Here is a 21681-nt window from a genome sequence, read left to right on the forward strand (position 1 = left end):
CTGCTGCGCTGCGCGCTGCCGCCCCGCGTCGCATCGCCCCGCCTCGCCGTCGCCTCGCCGCCGACGCCCATCGGCGGAGCCGCCGGATCTTGCCACCGCTCACCGTTGACCTCGCCGCTGGTTTTCTCCGGTTAAATGGTATAAAAACCGTTTGGTTTTTCTGGTTTTATTTTTTAGATCGGTTTAGGTTTAGATCGGTTTTTAGTTTTTGTTTTAGTTTAATTAGTAAACGTTCACGGGTTAGATTGTTTTAACAAACGGTTTCGTTCATTTAGTTCTGTTAGCGAATGTTCGTTTCGTAGATTTTTCTTTTTAGTTTTATTTTCAGCCAGGAACCTATCCACGAATAGTTTTCTCATGATTTAGCCCCTGAGCTTAAAACTAGCATAACTTTTTTCTCGTTTATCCAAATTAGATGAAACCAGCGCCTAAATCTTCGTAACGATCTCTACTTTCCAGTAAACCAACTTGAACATGATTTTGACACTTTAAAATTTGAGTTTAGTTCAGATTAGTAAACGATATTGTTTCGTTCGTATCTTGAGTTTCGTTTCTTCGTTTGAGTTTTTTCTTTTTGCAAATCATAGCTAATCACATATACCTACTGTTAAGATCTAATCCACATGAAAATAATGTTGTTAGGTTTTGCTTTCTGTTTAGTTTAGACGTTTGCTTGTTTCGTGTTTTGATTTGGATCTTTTCTCGATTTCTCTTTATTTCGTTTGAGTGATTGCTTATGTATGCTACCGTTTGTCTACGCTAGATTACCCGGAGTGCGAAGCTTGTTACTGCGAATCTCTAGAGTTTGCAGGTCTTCAGCAAGGCAAGTTACACTCATACTCTTCTATACCCAGTTTTTACTATGCATTAGTTCTGCCCCTCAAATATTTGCATGAGTAGGATTGGGAACATGTGGTTTGGTTGTAGTATTATGAGGTAGGAACCTAATACCTTTTTGATCACCCCGGGAATATACGTTACGCTCTACTATTTCTTAGCCATGCTCATAGACGGGGATTGGATCGTGATTCACATTGAAGTTATGAGAGTTATTAATCTTGGATAACACTAAGGTGGCAACTTTAATACACATCTGGGTGGATTGGTTGGGGCACCTGGAGAATCCAGTGTTTGTCCATTAGGGAAATCCCGGAGTACCCGTGTGATTTTTCCTTGGTTCGCCACCCAGGCTCAAAGGGATCATATGATATTTCATGCCTAGAAACTTCCGTGTGCGGCCGGAAGCCATTATGGGGTCTGGCATAGTTGACTAAGTTGTATGAGCTCTCGAAGAGGTAGACTAGCAGATGTAGGGGAAAGTAGGTGTACCGTTCTGCCCGGAGTAGAGAGTTAATGCTTCAGAAAGGCTATGTCTCGATCTTCCGATCATGAATGCAGTCGAGTCTTGTGGGGAAAAGTGCGCAACCTCTGCAGAGTGTATAAATTAATCATGGTTAGTCGTGTCCCCGGTTATTGACATCTTGAGTATCTGGAATTGGATATTATTGTTGATCTCATCACTCTTTAATTAATTGAATTGGTTTTAATGATGATACTTGTTTAATTGGGATTTGAGTTGGAGGAACCTTCTCAAATATTGGTACAACTTGGGAGTAGTTTAAATAAATGTATTCCTTTGTTGCATGGAAACACTAGCTTTATGCAAAATCATAAACTTAGAGCCTCTACCAGCCAAATATTGCATGTAGATATAGTTCTTGCATTCATTGCTTTACAGTGTAACTCTGTTAGCATATTCAATGTGCTGACCTATACGGCTGCAACGTCTCATGTTGCAGACTACTTAGACGATGAATAATGTGTGATAGGTCATTGTCTTGCACTCATCTATGTTGTTGGAGTTGATGGACTCATTTACCTTCGAAGCTTCCGTAGTTATTTAGTTTAGATGGCCTTCAACCATGATATTCTGTGTAATCATACTGTTTATGAGGACTCGATGTAATAAGTGTGTGATGGAACTCTGTTACAATTCCTCGAGTACTGTGTGTGTGAGCATTACCGATCCAGGGATGACACTTAAGCAGAGAGGCTTCGGTCCATTGGGATCGTGGTTGCTACAAGATGGTATCGGAGCACACGCTGACTGTAGGACGCGACCACTAGAATAAGCCACAGGCTTTCTCTTCTCTGCTCATTTATAATTCTCCTCTATTTCTACTCTATAGATGGAGGACCCCAGGAACAAGTTCACTCAGCCGGATGACGACACCCCTTTCGGACGACACTTGAAGGAAGTCACTAAGTACTTGAACATCGGACTACCAAGCTTCACTAGGACTTTCTGTGCAACTTTACCGGAGCGCTGGAAGATCAAAGTCTGGGTACCTGGGAGGACATTTGCGCCAATAACGGAGCCTATTGATTTCTACCTGGATGCACCAAGCTGGAGTTTAGGAAAGAGCATGGCAGCCCACATCACTTTTTGATGCATATGTGAAGTGTATCACAAGGAGCTGGAAAACACCATTTACCAAATATGCGGACACCGAGACAAAGAATAGGAGATGATTCGCATCAGGAAGGATGGATCAATTGCAGCATACATTCAGGAGATGGGTGATCACATTCACCGACAAGAGAGTCAACTATGCTTCAACATGAAGAAGATCAAGAAGCTGATGAAGAAGAATACCGAGCTAGAAGAGGAACTCAAGTCAACACGCGATGGATATGAGGAAGAAATTGTTGTACTACAGGAGAAGCATGAAGATTTGAAGAGGAAGCTAGGACTACCCGTGGAGAACCATAAGTGAGAACCTGAAAAGGAGATCTGTTCGGAGGACTACATCATCTTGGACGACACCGACACGGACAGTGATGCAAATGATGACAGTAATGACGACTACATTGACGAAGCTGGAGTAGATATTATGGAGTCTTCCTCCGATCAAAATTTCTAGACGACCACCATGTTACTAGTAGTATTCTTCCAAGTAGTTAGCATCGAATGAGTTTGTAATCGTAGTTTAGATCATTTGTGTGAACCTTGTTTGATATTGAATGAAGTGAATTGATTGTGTTTGTCTCATGTGCATATGGGTAGTGAATCTCCCTTAGACCTTATTCTATTCTGTTTTCTCACCTCTTCTAACCCATCAGATGCCTCTGATACATGACAATGGATTCGTGTTCCCACCGAAGCTCACCCAGTTGATCCAGCAGCAGAATACCTTGATGCAGATGCTAGTTCAGAATCAGAACCAAGGCAACAACAACCACAACAACCCACCGCCACCACCCCCTTTTGACAACCTAGCCCGTTTTCTGAGGTTGAATCCGCCGGCGTTCTCTAGCAGCACGGAGCCGATTGTTGCAGATGATTGGCTCCGCAAGATTGGAAGAAAGCTGACTACTGCAGGATGCATAGATGCGGAGAGAGTGCACTTTGTCGCACATCAGCTTGATGGACCCGCAGCATCTTGGTGGGAGAACTTCACCACCACTTACCCCATTGATATAGTTACATGTGATCGGTTTCAGGCTTTCCGCACCGCCCATGTTTCAGCAGGAGCTACGAGCATGAAGAAGCATGAGTTTCGCAACTGGCACCAAGGAGGTCGTATAGTGGGGCAGTATGTGGATGAGTTTAGCAAGTTAGCCCGTTATGCCCCAGATGATGTGGCCATAGATGCCGCGAAGCAGGAGAAGTTTCTTGAGGGACTCAATGATGAGCTGAGCATGCAGTTGATGGTGGCAACATTCAACAACTACCAGGAGTTGGTAGACAGGGCCCTCATGATAGAAGGCAAGCAGCAATAGATTGATAATCGCAAGAGGAAGTATGGACATGGGAGGTACACTTCTGGAGCTCAGCAGAAGCCCCGCTATTCCCCGTACTCAGGAGGACATACTCACAATGATAGAGGCAAAGGTGTCCGGTCTTTCGATGAGATGATGGATATCGCTTTGGTGGAAGTCGACTTTGACGATCCGATTACGAACGTGCGAGGACGTCGCGCCTTAGCAATCGCTAAACCAACTCCGAGAGGTTATTGACCACACCGGAGCACGATCAACCTGACCACGAGGGTCTGTTTCCTGCGAGCAAACGAAGAACAAGCAAGAAACTAAGATTGCAATCTGGATATTGCGAATATAAGATGAAAGCTTTATTGATCAAGGTGGGGTTCTGTGACGCCTTTGTCTGGTCGTTGAACACAAACGAAGTACGCGAAGTTGCAGCTATGGCGAACTTTTAATCTAAACAAAACCCAAGCAAAAAGCTACTAGATGGATCTACTTATATAAGAGCAAGGGGTGGCGGCCAAGGAGGTGGGAGGACGTCCCAAGGCAGCCTAAAACTAACCCTAGGTCGTACAAGGCTCATGGGCCCAAGTGGAGATGATGCAACACCTTTGGGCTTGTAGTTTGACTCGGATTCTGCTGCAATGTCAGATTGTTTCATCCGTAACTCCACGCTCCGGACGAATTTGAAGGTGAATCCAATTGGGATGGAAAGAGCACGAAATCTAGATTCCAACACAAAAAGAATCACCCAATTAGGAGTCCGTGTGAAAAAGTTGTTGGCGTTTTAAGTCAGGTATGTCTGTGCAGTCCGAATCTGAATCCAGAACGTGAGAGACTTGGACTCTATCTTCTCTTGGCCCAAAAGTGACGTGAGAGGACTTTTTGAACACAACCTAAACATCTCCTTTTCCTTATCTTCATATGTGGATTGTACAAATGTCCCATACACCTGCAATTAGACAAAACACAAAAGTGTGTGAAGTATTTTTGTTCTGGATAACATAAATAGACTATTGAATAGTTTGCATTAGAAATCACCTGACAAATATGCATGTATGCAATATTTTTGGTCGTATCCAAGGTAGTCATGTCCTCATCATCCTCCCCTTTTTGAAAACAAAGCCGTCCTCGGCATTGCTTAATCTGAAATGTGGCTAACAAAAGAGACAAGGTGTACATGTTGTATATGTATATGTCATCCATTTTAACTTTCCTTGATTTTTGCACATATGTCACATGTATACATGAGTAACTTTCATTGTTCATAAATTCTAAAGCCAAAAAATTATCACAAGAAGTAGAATGCATGAAAATATTGCAACTCAGTTTGCACATATAAGTGAAGCTCTTATTCACTTCAAAAGATTGGCAATGTTCATCATTAAACCATCCTAACTTCGATGAATAAACCTTACTTGCATCAAATTTACATGCTACAACATGCTTAAATAAGCAAACATGCAATAAGTCATTGGACACAGAATCATCATCAAGATTAGAGGTCATATCAAAATGATTAAACATTGGTTCTTTTGCATCAACAGTTAATTCAATGGGTGCACTCAAAATTGTTGATATTTCAGTTGTTTGATCACATGACGCATTCATGACAGTAAAAAGAGTCTCTAAAATAGGTGGTGTGCTGAAATCAACAGGTAACTCAACACATGATGCATTCAAGTTAACTAGGCATGCTTCATTCTCATGTGAAGTTATATCATCAAGACCTTTACTGTTACCTCGCAGAGATGTAGCTGATGTAGGTACGGACGTTGACAATGTACCATACTCTTGAGATGATATCGCGCTCACAATCCGAGGTGGGGCTGCTCTAGTAGGTGCAATAGTGGAGTAACCAACCAGCGGTGGTGAGCATGAACTGGAATAGTAGTTGTTGTAGTCACCCAATGCATCCTCCTGTATTTGCCTCTCAAAGGTACAAGCACGGACATACATACCAGTAATGCAACGAGGAATATACTGAAATCTTGCCTGAATATCATGGTTCAAACCATCAAAAAATCTATTCATTGTATCATCCTCAGATTCTTCTATGTCACAATGATGCATATAAGATTTGAACTCTTGGTAGTAAGCATGAACAGTGTTACTGCCTTGTTTTAATTGCTCCAATTTGCGACGCCATTCACGACGATAGTAAGGAGGAAAAAATTGTTGTCTCATTACAGCTTTCAAAACTTTCCAAGTTGTGGGTTGGTTATCAATGTTTTTCTTACAATGTACACTCCACCAAACAGAAGCAAAACCAGTAAATGCTCTAATGGTAGCTCGTACTCTCTCAAGTTCAGAAAAATCATGGTGACTAAAAACTTGTTCTACTTCAAGCTCCCAAGCTAGATAAATAGCAGGATTAAATCTACCCTCAAATGATGGTAAAGAGATAACCTGACCATATGCTTGTGTGTGTTGTCCCAACTCTCGTGATGGTGAAGATGTGTCCGTCATCCAAGAACTTCTATCTCTGGAACCTGTCATGATTAGTAGAAACAAGAACCAAAATTCAAGAATAATGTTCCTATGAACTACTAGGATGTGGTTGTAAAGTGCTCACAGTAAAGCAAATATCAATATCTTACAGGTTCTTACCATGCGGCAGGTGGTGACAGGCAACCAGCGGTGTCAAATAACTCCGAAGATTGTGTAAAACGATTGCCAGGGGAACGTACGTATACACGGTGTAGAAATATGTGGAGCTGGGTTGGCTATATATGGTAGCAAAAGATTAGCAATAATCAATTCAGACATGCAATGTTGAATAAACGCTCAACGACGGTACTGTGCTGGTCCTAGGCTAGACCAAACTAGAGACGCGAGCCTAGAATACTAATGAGGTCACGTCGTAGCACAACTAGCATCAATAAAGGATATGAAGTAGCTCTGGACAGCAAGATATAAGTGAAGATCACAATAGCAGTAGACCTATTTAGAAGCTGATGTTGAGGTGCCAAATACTGAACTAGCTTCTGCAACTATTTAGATGTGGCTCATCGCTAGCTTTCATTTGAGTACTCGCGGAGCCAAAACAGACTTCATATGAGGAAGTTATGCATGTTTTACTGAACAGTGCACAAACAGATTTCAATCCAAATTCAACTACGAGATTGAGTCTAGATAGATCTGAATTTTGTTTTTTTTCTCCTCTTTTTTTTTCTCACACTGTTTTTTCTTTTCCTTTCTTTTTTTTCTCTGACTTTTTTTTTACTTTTTTTTCTCTCGTTTTTTTTCTCTATCTTTTTTTTCTCTCTCCCTCTTTCCAAAACAAACTAGATAAGATGTAGATTGGATCAAGCGAAGGTGGGAACAATATCAACTATGATTATGACAATGAACGGTGGGTAGCACGTGGAGGAAATTGATGGATGGGTGGTGGACAGCGGAAGGGATAATGATGCAGCGACGACGTGACTAATGTGAACAGAACTCGAAACTCTAAACGACTTAGACACTAAGACCAGCAACTCGACACGACGATGCAAGCGCAAATTCAACAAAGTAAATACAGAAAAGATTATGCAAGGCTCAGATTGGTTCGGATGGGATGAACTAACCCTAATTTTTTTTGGCTTTTTCATGGACTATAGGTATGAAGAACAGACTCGATCTAAACTACGAAAAACTGTAAAATCTCACCGAGCAACCTGGAAATCTGATACCACTTGATAGAGGCAAAGGTGTCCCGTCTTTCGATGAGATGATGGATATCGCTTTGGTGGAAGTCGACTTTGACGATCCGACTACGAACGTGCGAGGACGTCGCGCCTTAGCAATCGCTAAACCAACTCCGAGAGGTTATTGACCACGCCGGAGCACGATCAACCTGACCACGAGGGTCTGTTTCCTGCGAGCAAACAAAGAACAAGCAAGAAACTAAGATTGCAATCTGGATATTGCGAATATAAGATGAAAGCTTTATTGATCAAGGTGGGGTTCTGTGACGCCTTTGTCTGGTCGTTGAACACAAACGAAGTACGCAAACTTGCAGCTATGGCGAACTTTTAATCTAAACAAAACCCAAGCAAAAAGCTACTAGATGGATCTACTTATATAGGATCAAGGGGTGGCGGCCAAGGAGGTGGGAGGACGTCCCAAGGCAGCCTAAAACTAATCCTAGGTCGTACAAGGCTCATGGGCCCAAGTGGAGATGATGCAACACCTTTGGGCTTGTAGTTTGACTCAGATTCTGCTGCAACGTCAGATTGTTTCGTCCGTAACTCCACGCTCCGGACGAATTTGAAGGTGAATCCAATTGGGATGGAAAGAGCACGAAATCTAGTTTCCAACAAAAAAAGAATCACCCAATTCGGAGTTCGTATGAAAAAGTTGTTGGCGTTTTAAGTCAGGTATGTCTGTGCAGTCCGAATCTGAATCCAGAACGTGAGAGACTTGGACTCTATCTTCTCTTGGCCCAAAAGTGACGTGAGAGGACTTTTTGAACACAACCTAAACATATCCTTTTCCCTTATCTTCATATGTGGATTGTACAAATGTCCCATACACCTGCAATTAGACAAAACACAAAAGTGTGTGAAGTATTTTTGTTCTGGATAACATAAATAGACTATTGAATAGTTTGCATTAGAAATCACCTGACAAATATGCATGTATGCAATATTTTTGGTCGTATCCAAGGTAGTCATGTCCTCATCATCCTCCCCTTTTTGAAAACAAAGCCGTCCTCGGCATTGCTTAATCTGAAATGTGGCTAACAAAAAAGACAAGGTGTACATGTTGTATATGTATATGTCATCCATTTTAACTTCCCTTGATTTTTGCACATATGTCACATGTATACATGAGTAACTTTCATTGTTCATAAAATCTAAAGCCAAAAAATTATCACAAGAAGTAGAATGCATGAAAATATTGCAACTCAGTTTGCACATATAAGTGAAGCTCTTATTCACTTCAAAAGATTGGCAATGTTCATCATTAAACCATCCTAACTTCGATGAATAAACTTTACTTGCATCAAATTTACATGCTACAACATGCTTAAATAAGCAAACATGCAATAAGTCATTGGACACAGAATCATTATCAAGATTAGAGGTCATATCAAAATGATTAAACATTGGTTCTTTTGCATCAACAGTTAATTCAATGGGTGCACTCAAAATTGTTGATATTTCAGTTGTTTGATCACATGACGCATTCATGACAGTAAAAAGAGTCTCTAAAATAGATGGTGTGCTCAAATCAACAGGTAACTCAACACATGATGCATTCAAGTTAACTAGGCATGCTTCATTCTCATGTGAAGTTATATCATCAAGACCTTTACTGTTACCTCGCAGAGATATAGCTGATGTAGGTACGGACGTTGACAATGTACCATACTCTTGAGATGATATCGCGCTCACAATCCGAGGTGGGGCTGCTCTAGTAGGTGCAATAGTGGAGTAACCAACCGGCGGTGGTGAGCATGAACTGGAATAGTAGTTGTTGTAGTCACCCAATGCATCCTCCTGTATTTGTCTCTCAAAGGTACAAGCACGGACATACATACCAGTAATGCAACGAGGAATATACTGAAATCTTGCCTGAATATCATGGTTCAAACCACCAAAAAATCTATTCATTGTATCATCCTCAGATTCTTCTATGTCACAATGATGCATATAAGATTTGAACTCTTGGTAGTAAGCATGAACAGTGTTACTGCCTTGTTTTAATTGCTCCAATTTGCGACGCCATTCACGACGATAGTAAGGAGGAAAAAATTGTTGTCTCATTACAGCTTTCAAAACTTTCCAAGTTGTGGGTTGGTTATCAATGTTTTTCTTACAATGTACACTCCACCAAGCAGAAGCAAAACCAGTAAATGCTCTAATGGTAGCTCGTACTCTCTCAAGTTCAGAAAAATCATGGTGACTAAAAACTTGTTCTACTTGAAGCTCCCAAGCTAGATAAATAGCAGGATTAAATCTACCCTCAAATGATGGTAAAGAGATAACCTGACCATATGCTTGTGTGTGTTGTCCCAACTCTCGTGATGGTGAAGATGTGTCCGTCATCCAAGAACTTCTATCTCTGGAACCTGTCATGATTAGTAGAAACAAGAACCAAAATTCAAGAATAATGTTCCTATGAACTACTAGGATGTGGTTGTAAAGTGCTCACAGTAAAGCAAATATCAATATCTTACAGGTTCTTACCATGCGGCAGGTGGTGACAGGCAACCAGCGGTGTCAAATAACTCCGAAGATTGTGTAAAACGATTGCCAGGGGAACGTACGTATACACGGTGTAGAAATATGTGGAGCTGGGTTGGCTATATATGGTAGCAAAAGATTAGCAATAATCAATTCAGAGATGCAATGTTGAATAAACGCTCAACGACGGTACTGTGCTGGTCCTAGGCTAGACCAAACTAGAGACGCGAGCCTAGAACACTAATGAGGTCACGTCGTAGCACAACTAGCATCAATAAAGGATGTGAAGTAGCTCTGGACAGCAAGATATAAGTGAAGATCACAATAGCAGTAGACCTATTTAGAAGCTGATGTTGAGGTGCCAAATACTGAACTAGCTTCTGCAACTATTTAGATGTGGCTCGTCGCTAGCTTTCAGAGCCAAAACAGACTTCATATGAGGAAGTTATGCCTGTTTTACTGAACAGTGCACAAACATATTCCAATCCAAATTCAACTACGATATTGAGTCTAGATAGATCTGAATTTTGTTTTTTTTTCTCCTCTTTTTTTTCTCACACTGTTTTTTTCTTTTCCTTTCTTTTTTTTCTCTGACTTTTTTTTTACTTTTTTTTCTCTCGTTTTTTTCTCTATCTTTTTTTTTCTCTCTCCCTCTTTCCAAAACAAACTAGATAAGATGTAGATTGGATCAAGCGAAGATGGGAACAATATCAACTATGATTATGACAATGAACGGTGGGTAGCACGTGGAGGAAATTGATGAATGGGTGGTGGACAGCGGAAGGGATAATGATGCAGCGACGACGTGACTAATATGAACAGAACTCGAAACTCTAAACGACTTAGACACTAAGACCAGCAACTCGACACGATGATGCAACCGCAAATTCAACAAAGTAAATACAGAAAAGATTATGCAAGGCTCAGATTGGTTCGGATGGGATTAACTAACCCTAATTTTTTTTTGGCTTTTTCATGGACTATAGGTATGAAGAACAGACTCGATCTAAACTACGAAAAACTGTAAAATCTCACCGAGCAACCTGGAAATCTGATACCACTTAATAGAGGCAAAGGTGTCCCGTCTTTCGATGAGATGATGGATATCGCTTTGGTGGAAGTCGACTTTGACGATCCGACTATGAACGTGCGAGGACGTCGCGCCTTAGCAATCGCTAAACCAACTCCGAGAGGTTATTGACCACGCCGGAGCACGATCAACCTGACCACGAGGGTCTGTTTCCTGCCAGCAAACAAAGAACAAGCAAGACACTAAGATTGCAATCTGGATATTGCGAATATAAGATGAAAGCTTTATTGATCAAGGTGGGGTTCTGTGACGCCTTTGTCTAGTCGTTGAACACAAACGAAGTACGCGAAGTTGCAGCTATGGCGAACTTTTAATCTAAACAAAACCCAAGCAAAAAGCTACTAGATGGATCTACTTATATAGGATCAAGGGGTGGCGGCCAAGGAGGTGGGAGGACGTCCCAAGGCAGCCTAAAACTAACCCTAGGTCGTACAAGGCTCATGGGCCCAAGTGGAGATGATGCAACACCTTTGGGCTTGTAGTTTGACTCAGATTCTGCTGCAATGTCAGATTGTTTCGTCCGTAACTCCATGCTCCGGACGAATTTGAAGGTGAATCCAATTGGGATGGAAAGAGCACGAAATCTAGTTTCCAACAAAAAAAGAATCACCCAATTCGGAGTTCGTATGGAAAAGTTGTTGGCGTTTTAAGTCAGGTATGTCTGTGCAGTCCGAATCTGAATCCAGAACGTGAGAGACTTGGACTCTATCTTCTCTTGGCCCAAAAGTGACGTGAGAGGACTTTTTGAACACAACCTAAACATCTCCTTTTTCCTTATCTTCATATGTGGATTGTACAAATGTCCCATACACCTGCAATTAGACAAAACACAAAAGTGTGTGAAGTATTTTTGTTCTGGATAACATAAATAGACTATTGAATAGTTTGCATTAGAAATCACCTGACAAATATGCATGTATGCAATATTTTTGGTCGTATCCAAGGTAGTCATGTCCTCATCATCACACAACCATGGAGGCCATAACCATGGAGGGCATACGCACAATGGAGGAAGTTCGCACAACCACAGTGGCCCCAAAAATGGCAATGGGAATGGAGGAAGCAGCAGCCAGAACTGCTCCAACCGCAAAACACCACCCAAGAGGGATCTGAGCCACATTACTTGTTTCAAGTGCGGGAAGACTAGACATTAGGCCACTAAAGGTCCTGAAGCCGAGAATGGAAATGGCAATGGATGTTCTGCAAAGAATCCCAACCCCTTCACCAAAGGTCAGGTGACCCACATCAGTGTGGAGGAGGTTGAGAATCAACCCGACACAGTTGTCAGTAAGTTTTTGATTAATGCATTGACAACACTTGTTCTTTTCGATACTAGTGCATCTCATTCATTCATATCAAGGGGATTTGTGGATAAGTATAAGTTGCCAATAGTAGCCCTTAAGTCACCTCTGTTTGTAAGATCCCCAAGAGCGGAGTATATGGCTAGTAGGGGATGCTATCAGTTGCCAGTAACCATAGCTAGACATGTTTTCCCCACCGACATGATTGTCCTGGAGTCACAAGGATTAGATGTGATACTAGGCATGGATTGGCTATCCAAGTTTGAGGGAAACATCATTGCGCCAGTAAGTCAATTATTCTCACCACCCCAGAAGGAAAGAGGATCAGGTGTGTATCCAGGCATGCGCCGAGGAGGACTCGGGTGAATTCCTTACCAGGAGTTGTTCAGGAGGAAGTACAAGTGGTGAAGGATTATCCCGATGTATTTCCGGAAGAGTTACCAGGCATGCCATCAGATCGAGACAATGAGTTTTTGATTGAGTTAGTGCTAGGCACTAGACCAATATCGAAGAGGCCGTATTGGATGCCCGCAAAGGATCTGGAGGAAATTAAGAAGCAGATTAAGGAGTTACTGGAGAAAGATTACATTCGACCAAGTTCATCACCTTGGGAAGCCCAGTGCTTCTAGTGGAGAAGAAGGATGGATCTTGAAGGATGGTTGTTGATTATTGTGCGCTGAATGAGGTGACGATCAAGAACAAATACCCTCTGCCAATGATCAATGATTTGTTTGACCAGCTGCAAGGAGCTAAAGTTTTCTCCAAGATCGATCTTCGATCAGGTTATCACCAGTTGAAGATCCGAGAGCAGGACATACCTAAGACAACTTTTACCATGAGGTATGGGCTATATGAGTATACATTCATGTCATTTGGTTTGACTAATGCCCCTGCCTATTTCATGAGTATGATGAACAAGGTGTTCATGGAGTTTTTGGATAAGTTCATCATGGTGTTCATTGATGACATTTTGGTCTACTCAAATAATGAAGAGGAGCATGAGGAACATTTCCGTTTGGTTCTCGACAAGCTCAGGGAACATCAGTTGCACGCCAAGTTCAACAAATGTGAATTTTGATTGAAGGAATTTGGATTTCTCGGACATGTTATATCCGGAGAAGGAATAGCAGTAGACCCTACCAAGGTTGTTTCTTTCACTAAATGGTTGGCACCCACCTCAGTGGGAGAGATCAGAAGTTTTCTTGGACTCGCAGGTTATTACCGAAGATTTATTGATAATTTTTCCAAGATTGCGAAGCCCATGACGAAGTTATTGAAGAAGGACACCAAGTTTAAATGGACTGAGGATTGTGAGGCCAGTTTTCAGGAGTTGAAGAAACGTTTGGTTACAGCCCCAGTGCTGATTCTCCCAAACCAATGCAAGGATTTCCAAGTGTATTACGACGCTTCAGGTCGAGGACTTGGAGGAGTGCTTATGCAGGAAGGAACAGTTGTTTCATATGCCTCATGACAGCTTCGGCCTCATGAGTTGAATTATGCTACGCATGATTTGGAGTTGGCAACTGTAGTACATGCGCTCAAGACATGGAGACACTTACTCATCGAAAACCGCTGTTATGTTTACACGGATCATAAGAGTTTGAAGTACATCTTCACACAGAAGGAGTTGAACCTCAGGCAAAGGAGATGGTTGGATCTCATAAAGCATTATGACATGAGATTGCATTATCATCCAGGAAAGGCCAATATCATAGCAGATGTGTTGAGCCGCAAGAGTTATGTTAACACGCTCATAACCGGAGGATTACCTAAGGAGTTAGCAAATGACCTTCGAGAGCTATGCTTGGATATAGTTCCGAGACGTTATGTTAGCATTGGAAATTCACTCCACTTTGTGGGGTAAGGTCACAGAAGCCCAGAAGACAGACAAGGAGATTGCTGAGATAAAGGAAAGGATGCATAAAGAAAAGCCTAAAGGATTTCGTGAGGATGAGCATGACACTTTATGGTTTGAGGATTGTATTTATGTGCCTAATGACCCTGCAATCAGGAAGTTGATTCTTCAGCAGGCTCATGATTCACCTTACTCGATTCACCCAGGCAACACCAAGATGTATCTGGATTTGAAGGACAGTTTCTAGTGGACAGGAATGAAGAAGGATATTGACGAGTATGTAGCAGTATGTGATGTATGTGAGAGAGTTGAGACAGAGCATTAGAAACTAGCAGGATTGCTACAGCCGTTGCCGATACCCGAATGGAAGTGGGATGAACTTGGCATGGATTTTATCACTGGATTACCCAGGAGTCGTTCAGGCTATGACTCAATCTGGGTTGTAGTTGATCGCTTGATGAAAGTAGCCCATTTCATACCGGTGAAGACAACTTATATGAGTGCTAAGTTGGCTAAGATATACATGACCAGGATCGTATGTCTCCATGGAGTTCCGAGGACCATTGTATCATATAGAGGAACATAGTTTACTTCAAAGTTTTGGAACCAGCTGCCTGAAACTTTGGGTACCAGGCTAGAGTTCAGTACAGCCTTTCATCCACAGACAAATGGACAGATTGAGAGAGTCAATCAGATTCTGGAGGACATGTTGAGAGCTTGTGCGCTAGATTATGGATCTAGTTGGGATGACAATTTGGCCTATGCAGAGTTCTCCCATAACAAAAGTTATCAAGCCAGTTTGAAGATGGCCCCTTTCGAACTTTGTACGGAAGGAGGTGCAGAACACCGTCATCGCGGGATGAAGTTAGAGATCGACAGTTGTTCAGACCAGACTTAATATGAGATTCTGAGGATAAGGTTAAGTTGATTTGAGACAGACTCAAGGTAGCCAAATCCAGGTAGAAGAGTTATCGGGATACTAAATGCAAGGAGATAGTCTATGAAGTGGGAGACAGAGCATATCTTCATATATCCCCACTTCGAGGAGTTAAACGTTTTGGAGTCAAGGGAAAGCTAGCACCACGTTTTGTGGGGCCCTACAGAGTTTTGGAACGCATGGGAGAAGTTGCATACAAGTTAGAATTTCTCGAAGGATTGTCAGGAGTTCATGATGTGTTTCATGTTTCCCAGTTGAAGAAGTGGCATGCAGAGATGGACGATATTCCTCTGAGAGATATAGTGCCACTGGAAGCCATTCAGTTGGATAGTGATCTGACCTATGAAGAGAAGCCAGTCAAGATTCTCGAGTTTTCTAGCCGAGTTACTCGCAGCAAGGTTATCAAGTTTTGCAAATTCAGTGGATCCATCATACCAAAGAGGAAGCCACCTGGGAGCGAGAAGAAGATCTTCGCAAGGACCACCCAAACCATTTTGCTGACCAACCAGAATCTCGAAGGCGAGATTCATCTTAAGAGGGGTAGGTTTGTAACATCCCAATTTTTCAATTTGAATGTTATACATAGATCATCATATGCATATCATATTTTATTTGCATTTTGTTGTGATCCTAGAAATCATAAGCAACTCAAGGACCCAAGGAGAGAGTTGGAGGTTTCACAAAATTTTCATACTTGAATTTAGTTCAAATTTAAAAAGATGATCAATTTGATTTCAATATTTTCTCTCCAATTATTTCCAATAATGAAAATAAATGAGAGAAGATAAAATGACTTCTTCAACAGAAGAGAAATAATGGAGGAGAAATTATAAAATCAAAGTATTATTTTATTTGTATTCTATTTGCTATTTTATTTGAATTAGAGAAAAACATGCATTTTTGAAAATACCATTTTAGTCCAGATAAATGTTCATCTTGTCCTAAATATTAGGTTTGGATGGTGAAAATTGTTTCTGAAATTTTTAGAATTTATTTTATATTTTATTAGGATTTTTCCTTCACGGCGAACTTATTTAAAAAAAGTTCCAGACCGAACTGGGCCGAAGGCCCAGCCGGCCCAGCTCGCCCACGACACCGTGCGGTAGCCGGACTCCGCCAGAGTCCGAGGCCGCCCCGCCTCGCCTACCCCTCTCCTAAGTCAGAGACCCTCCCCGGGGCCTCCTTAAAAGCCGTCGCCGCCCTCTCCTCTCCTCCTCGCATCACCCTGCCGCCTGTCGCCAGCGCCGCCGCCATCGCCTAGTTCGCCGCTGTCGCCTGCAACCGCTGCTGCCGCGCTGCGCGCCGCCGCCCGCGTCGCATCGCCCCGCCACGTCGTCACCTCGCTGCAGACGCCCGTCGCCGGAGCCGCCGTATCTTGCTGCCGCCCGGCATTGACCTCGCCGCCGGTTTTCTCCTGTGAAATGGTATAAAAACCGTTTGGTTTTTTCGGTTTTATTTTTTTAGATCGGTTTAGGTTTAGATCGGTTTTTATTTTTTATTTTAGTTTAATTAGTAAACGCTCACTCGTTAGATCACTTTAACGAACGGTTTCGTTCATTTATTTCTGTTAGTGAACGTTCGTTTCATAGATTTTTCTTTTAGTTTTATTTTCGGCCAGAGACCTATACGGTAATAGTTTTCTCGTGATTTAGCCCCTGATCTTAAAACTAGCGTAACTTTTTGCTCGTTTGTCCAAATTAGATGAAACCAGCGCCTAAATCTTTGTAACAATCTCTTCTTTCGAGTTAACCAAGTTGAACATGATTTTGACAATTTAAAATTTGAGTTTACTTCAGATTAGTAAACGGTCTTGTTTTGTTCGTATCTTGAGTTTCGTTTCTCCGTCTCAGTTGTTTCTTTTTGCAAATCATAGCTAATCACATATACCTACTGTTAAGATCTAATCCACATGAAAATAATGCAGTTAGGTTTTGCTTTCTGTTTAGTTTAGACATTTGCTCGTTTTGTGTTTTGATTTGGATCTTTTATCGATTTCTCTCTATTTCATTTGAGTGATTGCTTATGTATGCTACTGTTTTTCTGCACTGGATTACCCGGAGTGTGAAGCTTGTTACTATGAATCTCTGGAGTTTGCATATCGTCAGCAAGGCAACTTACACTTTGATCATACTCTTCTATACCCAGTTTTTACTATGCATTAGTTCTGCCCCTCAAATATTTGCATAAGTAGGATTGGGAACATGTGGTTTCGTTGTAGTATTATGAGGTAGGAACATAATACCTTTTTGATCACCCCGGGAATATTTGTTATGCTCTATTATTGCTTAGCCATGCTCGTAGACGGGGATTGGATCATGATTCACATGGAAGTTATGTGAGTTATTAATCTTGGATAACATTAAGGTGGCAACTTTAATACACACTGGGTGGATTGATTGGGGCACCTGTAGAATCCAGTGTTTGTCCATTAGGGAAATCCCGGAGTACCCGTCTGATTTTTCCTTGGTTCGCCACCCAGGCTCAAAGGGATCAGATGATATTTCATGCCTAGAAACTTTCGTGTGCAGCCACAAGCCATTATGGGCTCTGGCATAGTTGAGTAAGTTGTATGGGCTTTCGAAGAGGTGGACTAGCAGATGTAGGGGAAAGTATGTGTACCGGTCTGCCCGGAGTAGAGAGTTAATGCTTCAGAAAGGCTATGTCTCGATCTTCTGATCATGGATGCAGTCGAGTCTTGTGAGGAAAAGTGCGCAGCCTCTGCAAAGTGTATAAACTAATCATGGTTAGCCGTGTCCCCGGTTATGGACATCTTGAATATCTGGAATTGGATATTATTGTTGATCTCATCACTCTTTAATTAATTGAATTGGGTTTAAAGATGATACTTGTTTAATTGCGATTTGAGTTGGAGGAACCTTCTCAAATATTGGTACAACTTGGGAGTAGTTTAAATAAATTTATTCCTTTGTTGTAGGGAAAAACTAGCTTTATGCAAAATCATAAACTTAGAGCCTCCACCAGCCAAATATTGCATGTAGATATAGTTCTTGCATTCATTGCTTTACAGTGCAACTCTGCCAGAATATTCAATGTGCTGACCTACACGGCTGCAACGTCTCACGTTGCAGACTACTCAGACGACGAATAAGGTGTGATAGGTCGTTATCTTGCACTCAGCTATGCCGTTGGAGTTGATGGGCTCATTTACTTTCGAAGCTTTCGCAATTATTTAGTTTAGATGGCCTTCAGCCATGATATTCTATGTAATCATACTCTTTATGAGGACTCGATGTAATAAGTGTGTGACTGAACTTTGTTATAATTCCTCGAGTACTGTGTGTGTCAGCATTACCGATCCAGGGATGACACTTAAGCACATAGACTTCGGTCCATTGGAATCATGGTCGCTACGGGAAAGTTTAGTTCTATCACCGAGCCGGACACGTTGTGTATGAACCGGCCGGGACTCTGTAAGCCGCCGGGCATTAGCTTGTGTATATAAAGGGGTGACCCAGCTGCGGGTTAGGGAAAGAAACAACAAGTCGAGAACTAGGTCAAGCGTATTCGCTCCCTGGTAATCGAAACCCAAGCAATACAACCTAAAGCAGGAGTAGGCCTTTACCTCGTTGCGAGGGGCCGGACCTGGGTAAATGCTCTCTGTGTCCCTTGTCCCGTTTAACCCCTTCAAGCTAACTACGTTACGATGGCTCAACACCTAAGTCCTCATGCTAGGGCATCTGCCGTGACAATTCCACGATAAGAAGGGACTACAGTTGCAGGTGGAGTCACGTGGAGTCTGGGAGTAGCAGCGGTGCTCATGGTGTAACTCAAGTCCAATGTATATGGAGGTTCGACGCATGGATGAATCCAAGGTGGTGGTGAATATTCGCCAAGGTGGAGTTTGTTAGAGTTGTGTCGAATATTATTATACAAGATAAGTTACATTTGCACTTGGTTTTGGACTGTGTGTAGACAGGATAGGAGTTGTGTCCTAATAGGACACTTGTATCCTAGGCCTCTCATATATAGTAAGGGTAGACACACGATGTAACATATGCCACATAATAGCACAGGCACGCGGGGGAGCCGACGCGTGTGCTGGCGTCCGGGTGGCCAGGGTGCAGTATTGTAGTGGTGTCATAGGGAGGAGCGCCCGTAGTCAGGCTCCGGAGATATAGTCATGATGGTAAACCTCGTTAACAAATCTCGGTGTCGTGCCTCGTGTGATTGCTTGATCTTCGCGCCTCAAATTTATTCTAACAGATGCACTAGGTGTTGCTACTGTGGTAAAGGAAGAGTCGATTCAGTACCGTTTCTTCATTGCCCACATGGCAAAGCAATTGCAGCAATCTGTCCACGTCTCTTTTAATCTACCTCTACCACAAGTAGTATAAATATGTTGGGAAACTAGTCAGCTGGTGTGCATGCACAAATCTGTTTGTTGGAAGCTACTTCCTCCGTCTCAAAATATAAAAACGAGTGTCAAAAACGTTTTTATGTTTTGGAACGGAGAGAGTAGATCTCATTCTCATGAGTCATGAGTACACTGAATTATACACGAAATGCCTACGTAGACCAACGGAACAACTACAAAATAATAAGCAAAGTAACACAGGGTACGTTACGACGCACTCGCCGTACGTCGATTATACTCGAACACTAATTGGGCACTACGAGGCATTTTGAGGCTAAGCTATCAACAGGCTAATTAAATGCGTTGAAGAACAACCGCAAGTATATGCCGCCGTAGCAGCCGGCGCCAGTAGACCCTCCTCCTCCTCCAACGATGCTTCCCGTGTCGGAGCCGCACTCGAACGGTACCCCGGCCAGGCTTGGCGGCAGAGGCGGCAGCGGTGGCGGTGCTTGAGGCACCGGCGCCACGTTAGCCTTCATCGTCGTCGTAGTGTTGTGCCCGCGTACGCCGTCCGCGCACCCGCCGTTCTTGGAGGACGAGGCCTCCACGGTGCAGCTTCCAGTGGCAAGCTTGCGCTTCTTCTTCTTCTTGTGGTAGGAGATGCCGCGCGCCCTGGACTGCGCATCGCGGACGTCACGCAGGTATAGCCTGACGGCGCGTGCGGCGAAGGGGTTGCAACTGGCGTCTTGCTGCTGCGGCGGCGGCGCGCTGACGCTGCGGCTGTAGCGCTCGTCAAAGGCAGCGCGTAGGCGGCCGACGAGCGCGTCGAGGCTGCCCCAAGCCTGGCGGAGCGGGCACGGGCACGGCGCCGTCGCCGTTATCGCGTGTACGCCGTAGGACGGGCAGGGCGGCGCGTGGACGCGGGTCTTCCCGAAGCGGTCGAGATAGCGGAGGAACTCGAGTACGTGGGCGCCGCTGCACCGGCGCAGCACGAGCGGTGGGCGGTGCGCCGCCAGGTACCGCACAAACGTCTGCCAGTCACGCCGTTTCTGCGATTCGTACCTGCTCGGCCTCCTCGCCGCCGCCGGCTGTGCGGCGCCAGGACCCTCGCCGGTAGCTGGCATAGCCACACCAGAGGTCCCGAGCAAGCAGACGAATAGTAGAGTACCAGTACTCAACTACACCGACTGATGAGACTTGAGATGAGAAAGGTTGATCGACCGAATGGCGTGTATATATAGAGTGGACACCTACCGGAGTTATGATGGTGGCTGGGACGAATAGAGGATGATAATAGCATCTCCAGCCGTTGGACCCCCGGGGCGGCTAAAATCGCTGCCTGGGGTGACCCGGCGCAAAAATTGAGTCTAGGTGTAAGTTGGCCCCCAGCCGTCGCCTCCAGGACCGGCCTAGGCCTGAAAAAAAATTAGACAAATTTGGGCTGAAACACGTCACTTTTCGGCAAACATGGTCCTTTATATTCGCAAATTTAGGCTAAAACACGCCATTACATATAAAAACTAGTCAAAAAAAACTTGCTGAAGGCCGAGAAGTCGCCGTCGTCGCCGCCATCGTTGGCCTTCTCCTCCTTGACTCGGGCGCCCCTGCTGGACCCCTCCCCGGCTGGTGGTGGCGGCGGCGGCGCGTCGTCCTCGTCGTCGCTGTCGTCGATGATGACGACACCGCCTTCGTCGCGGCCTCGGCGGCACTGCGCGAAGCGCTTTACGGCGGCGCGTGTGCCCATTCAAGGGCCGCGTCGTCGTCGAGCTCGACCTCGCCGTGCTCCACCTTCACCGGTGCCAGCAGCTCCGACTCCGTCTTCACCGGCGAAAGACCCGGCTCCGTCTTCGGCTTGACGAACGCGGGGGAGGAGCAGACGAGGAGGCGCGCCGGCCGCCCTCGCTGATGACGATGCCGGCGATGCGAGTGCGCCGGCCGAGCGGCGTCTCCGCCGCGGGCTCGGCCTTGACGCCGAGCAGCGATGGAGTGTCGGAGGAATGGGAGGAAGAACGCGACGAGGAAGAGGAGGAGGAGGAGCCGAACCTCCTCGGCACCCATTGCCCGTCGTGTCGGCGGTGTGTCGGGGCGGCCGTCCTCGTCAGGGGGTACAGCAACGGTGAGTTGTTGCCGCCCTCGAGGTGCGCCAGCACGCCGTCGAGCGTGCGGCCGGGGACGCCCCACCAGAGGTGGCGCTTTGTTGTTCTTGGTGCCGTCGATAACCGGCGCCCCGTTGGTGGAC

The 21681-nt window shown here is 44.1% G+C and overlaps 1 protein-coding gene across 1 annotated transcript; it reads right to left on the bottom strand.

The window, feature by feature from the left end:
• Nucleotides 1-19483: 19483 nt before the first annotated feature.
• Nucleotides 19484-20633, bottom strand: LOC123041251 (protein G1-like1). The gene has a single exon (XM_044463903.1). The coding sequence runs from the start codon at nucleotides 20564-20566 to the stop codon at nucleotides 19793-19795; it is 774 nt and encodes a 257-aa protein (XP_044319838.1). The 5' UTR covers nucleotides 20567-20633; the 3' UTR covers nucleotides 19484-19792.
• Between the last annotated feature and the right edge of the window lie 1048 nt (nucleotides 20634-21681).

Source organism: Triticum aestivum, chromosome 2B, assembly GCF_018294505.1.
Source record: "Triticum aestivum cultivar Chinese Spring chromosome 2B, IWGSC CS RefSeq v2.1, whole genome shotgun sequence".
Taxonomy (NCBI): Eukaryota; Viridiplantae; Streptophyta; class Magnoliopsida; order Poales; family Poaceae; genus Triticum; species Triticum aestivum.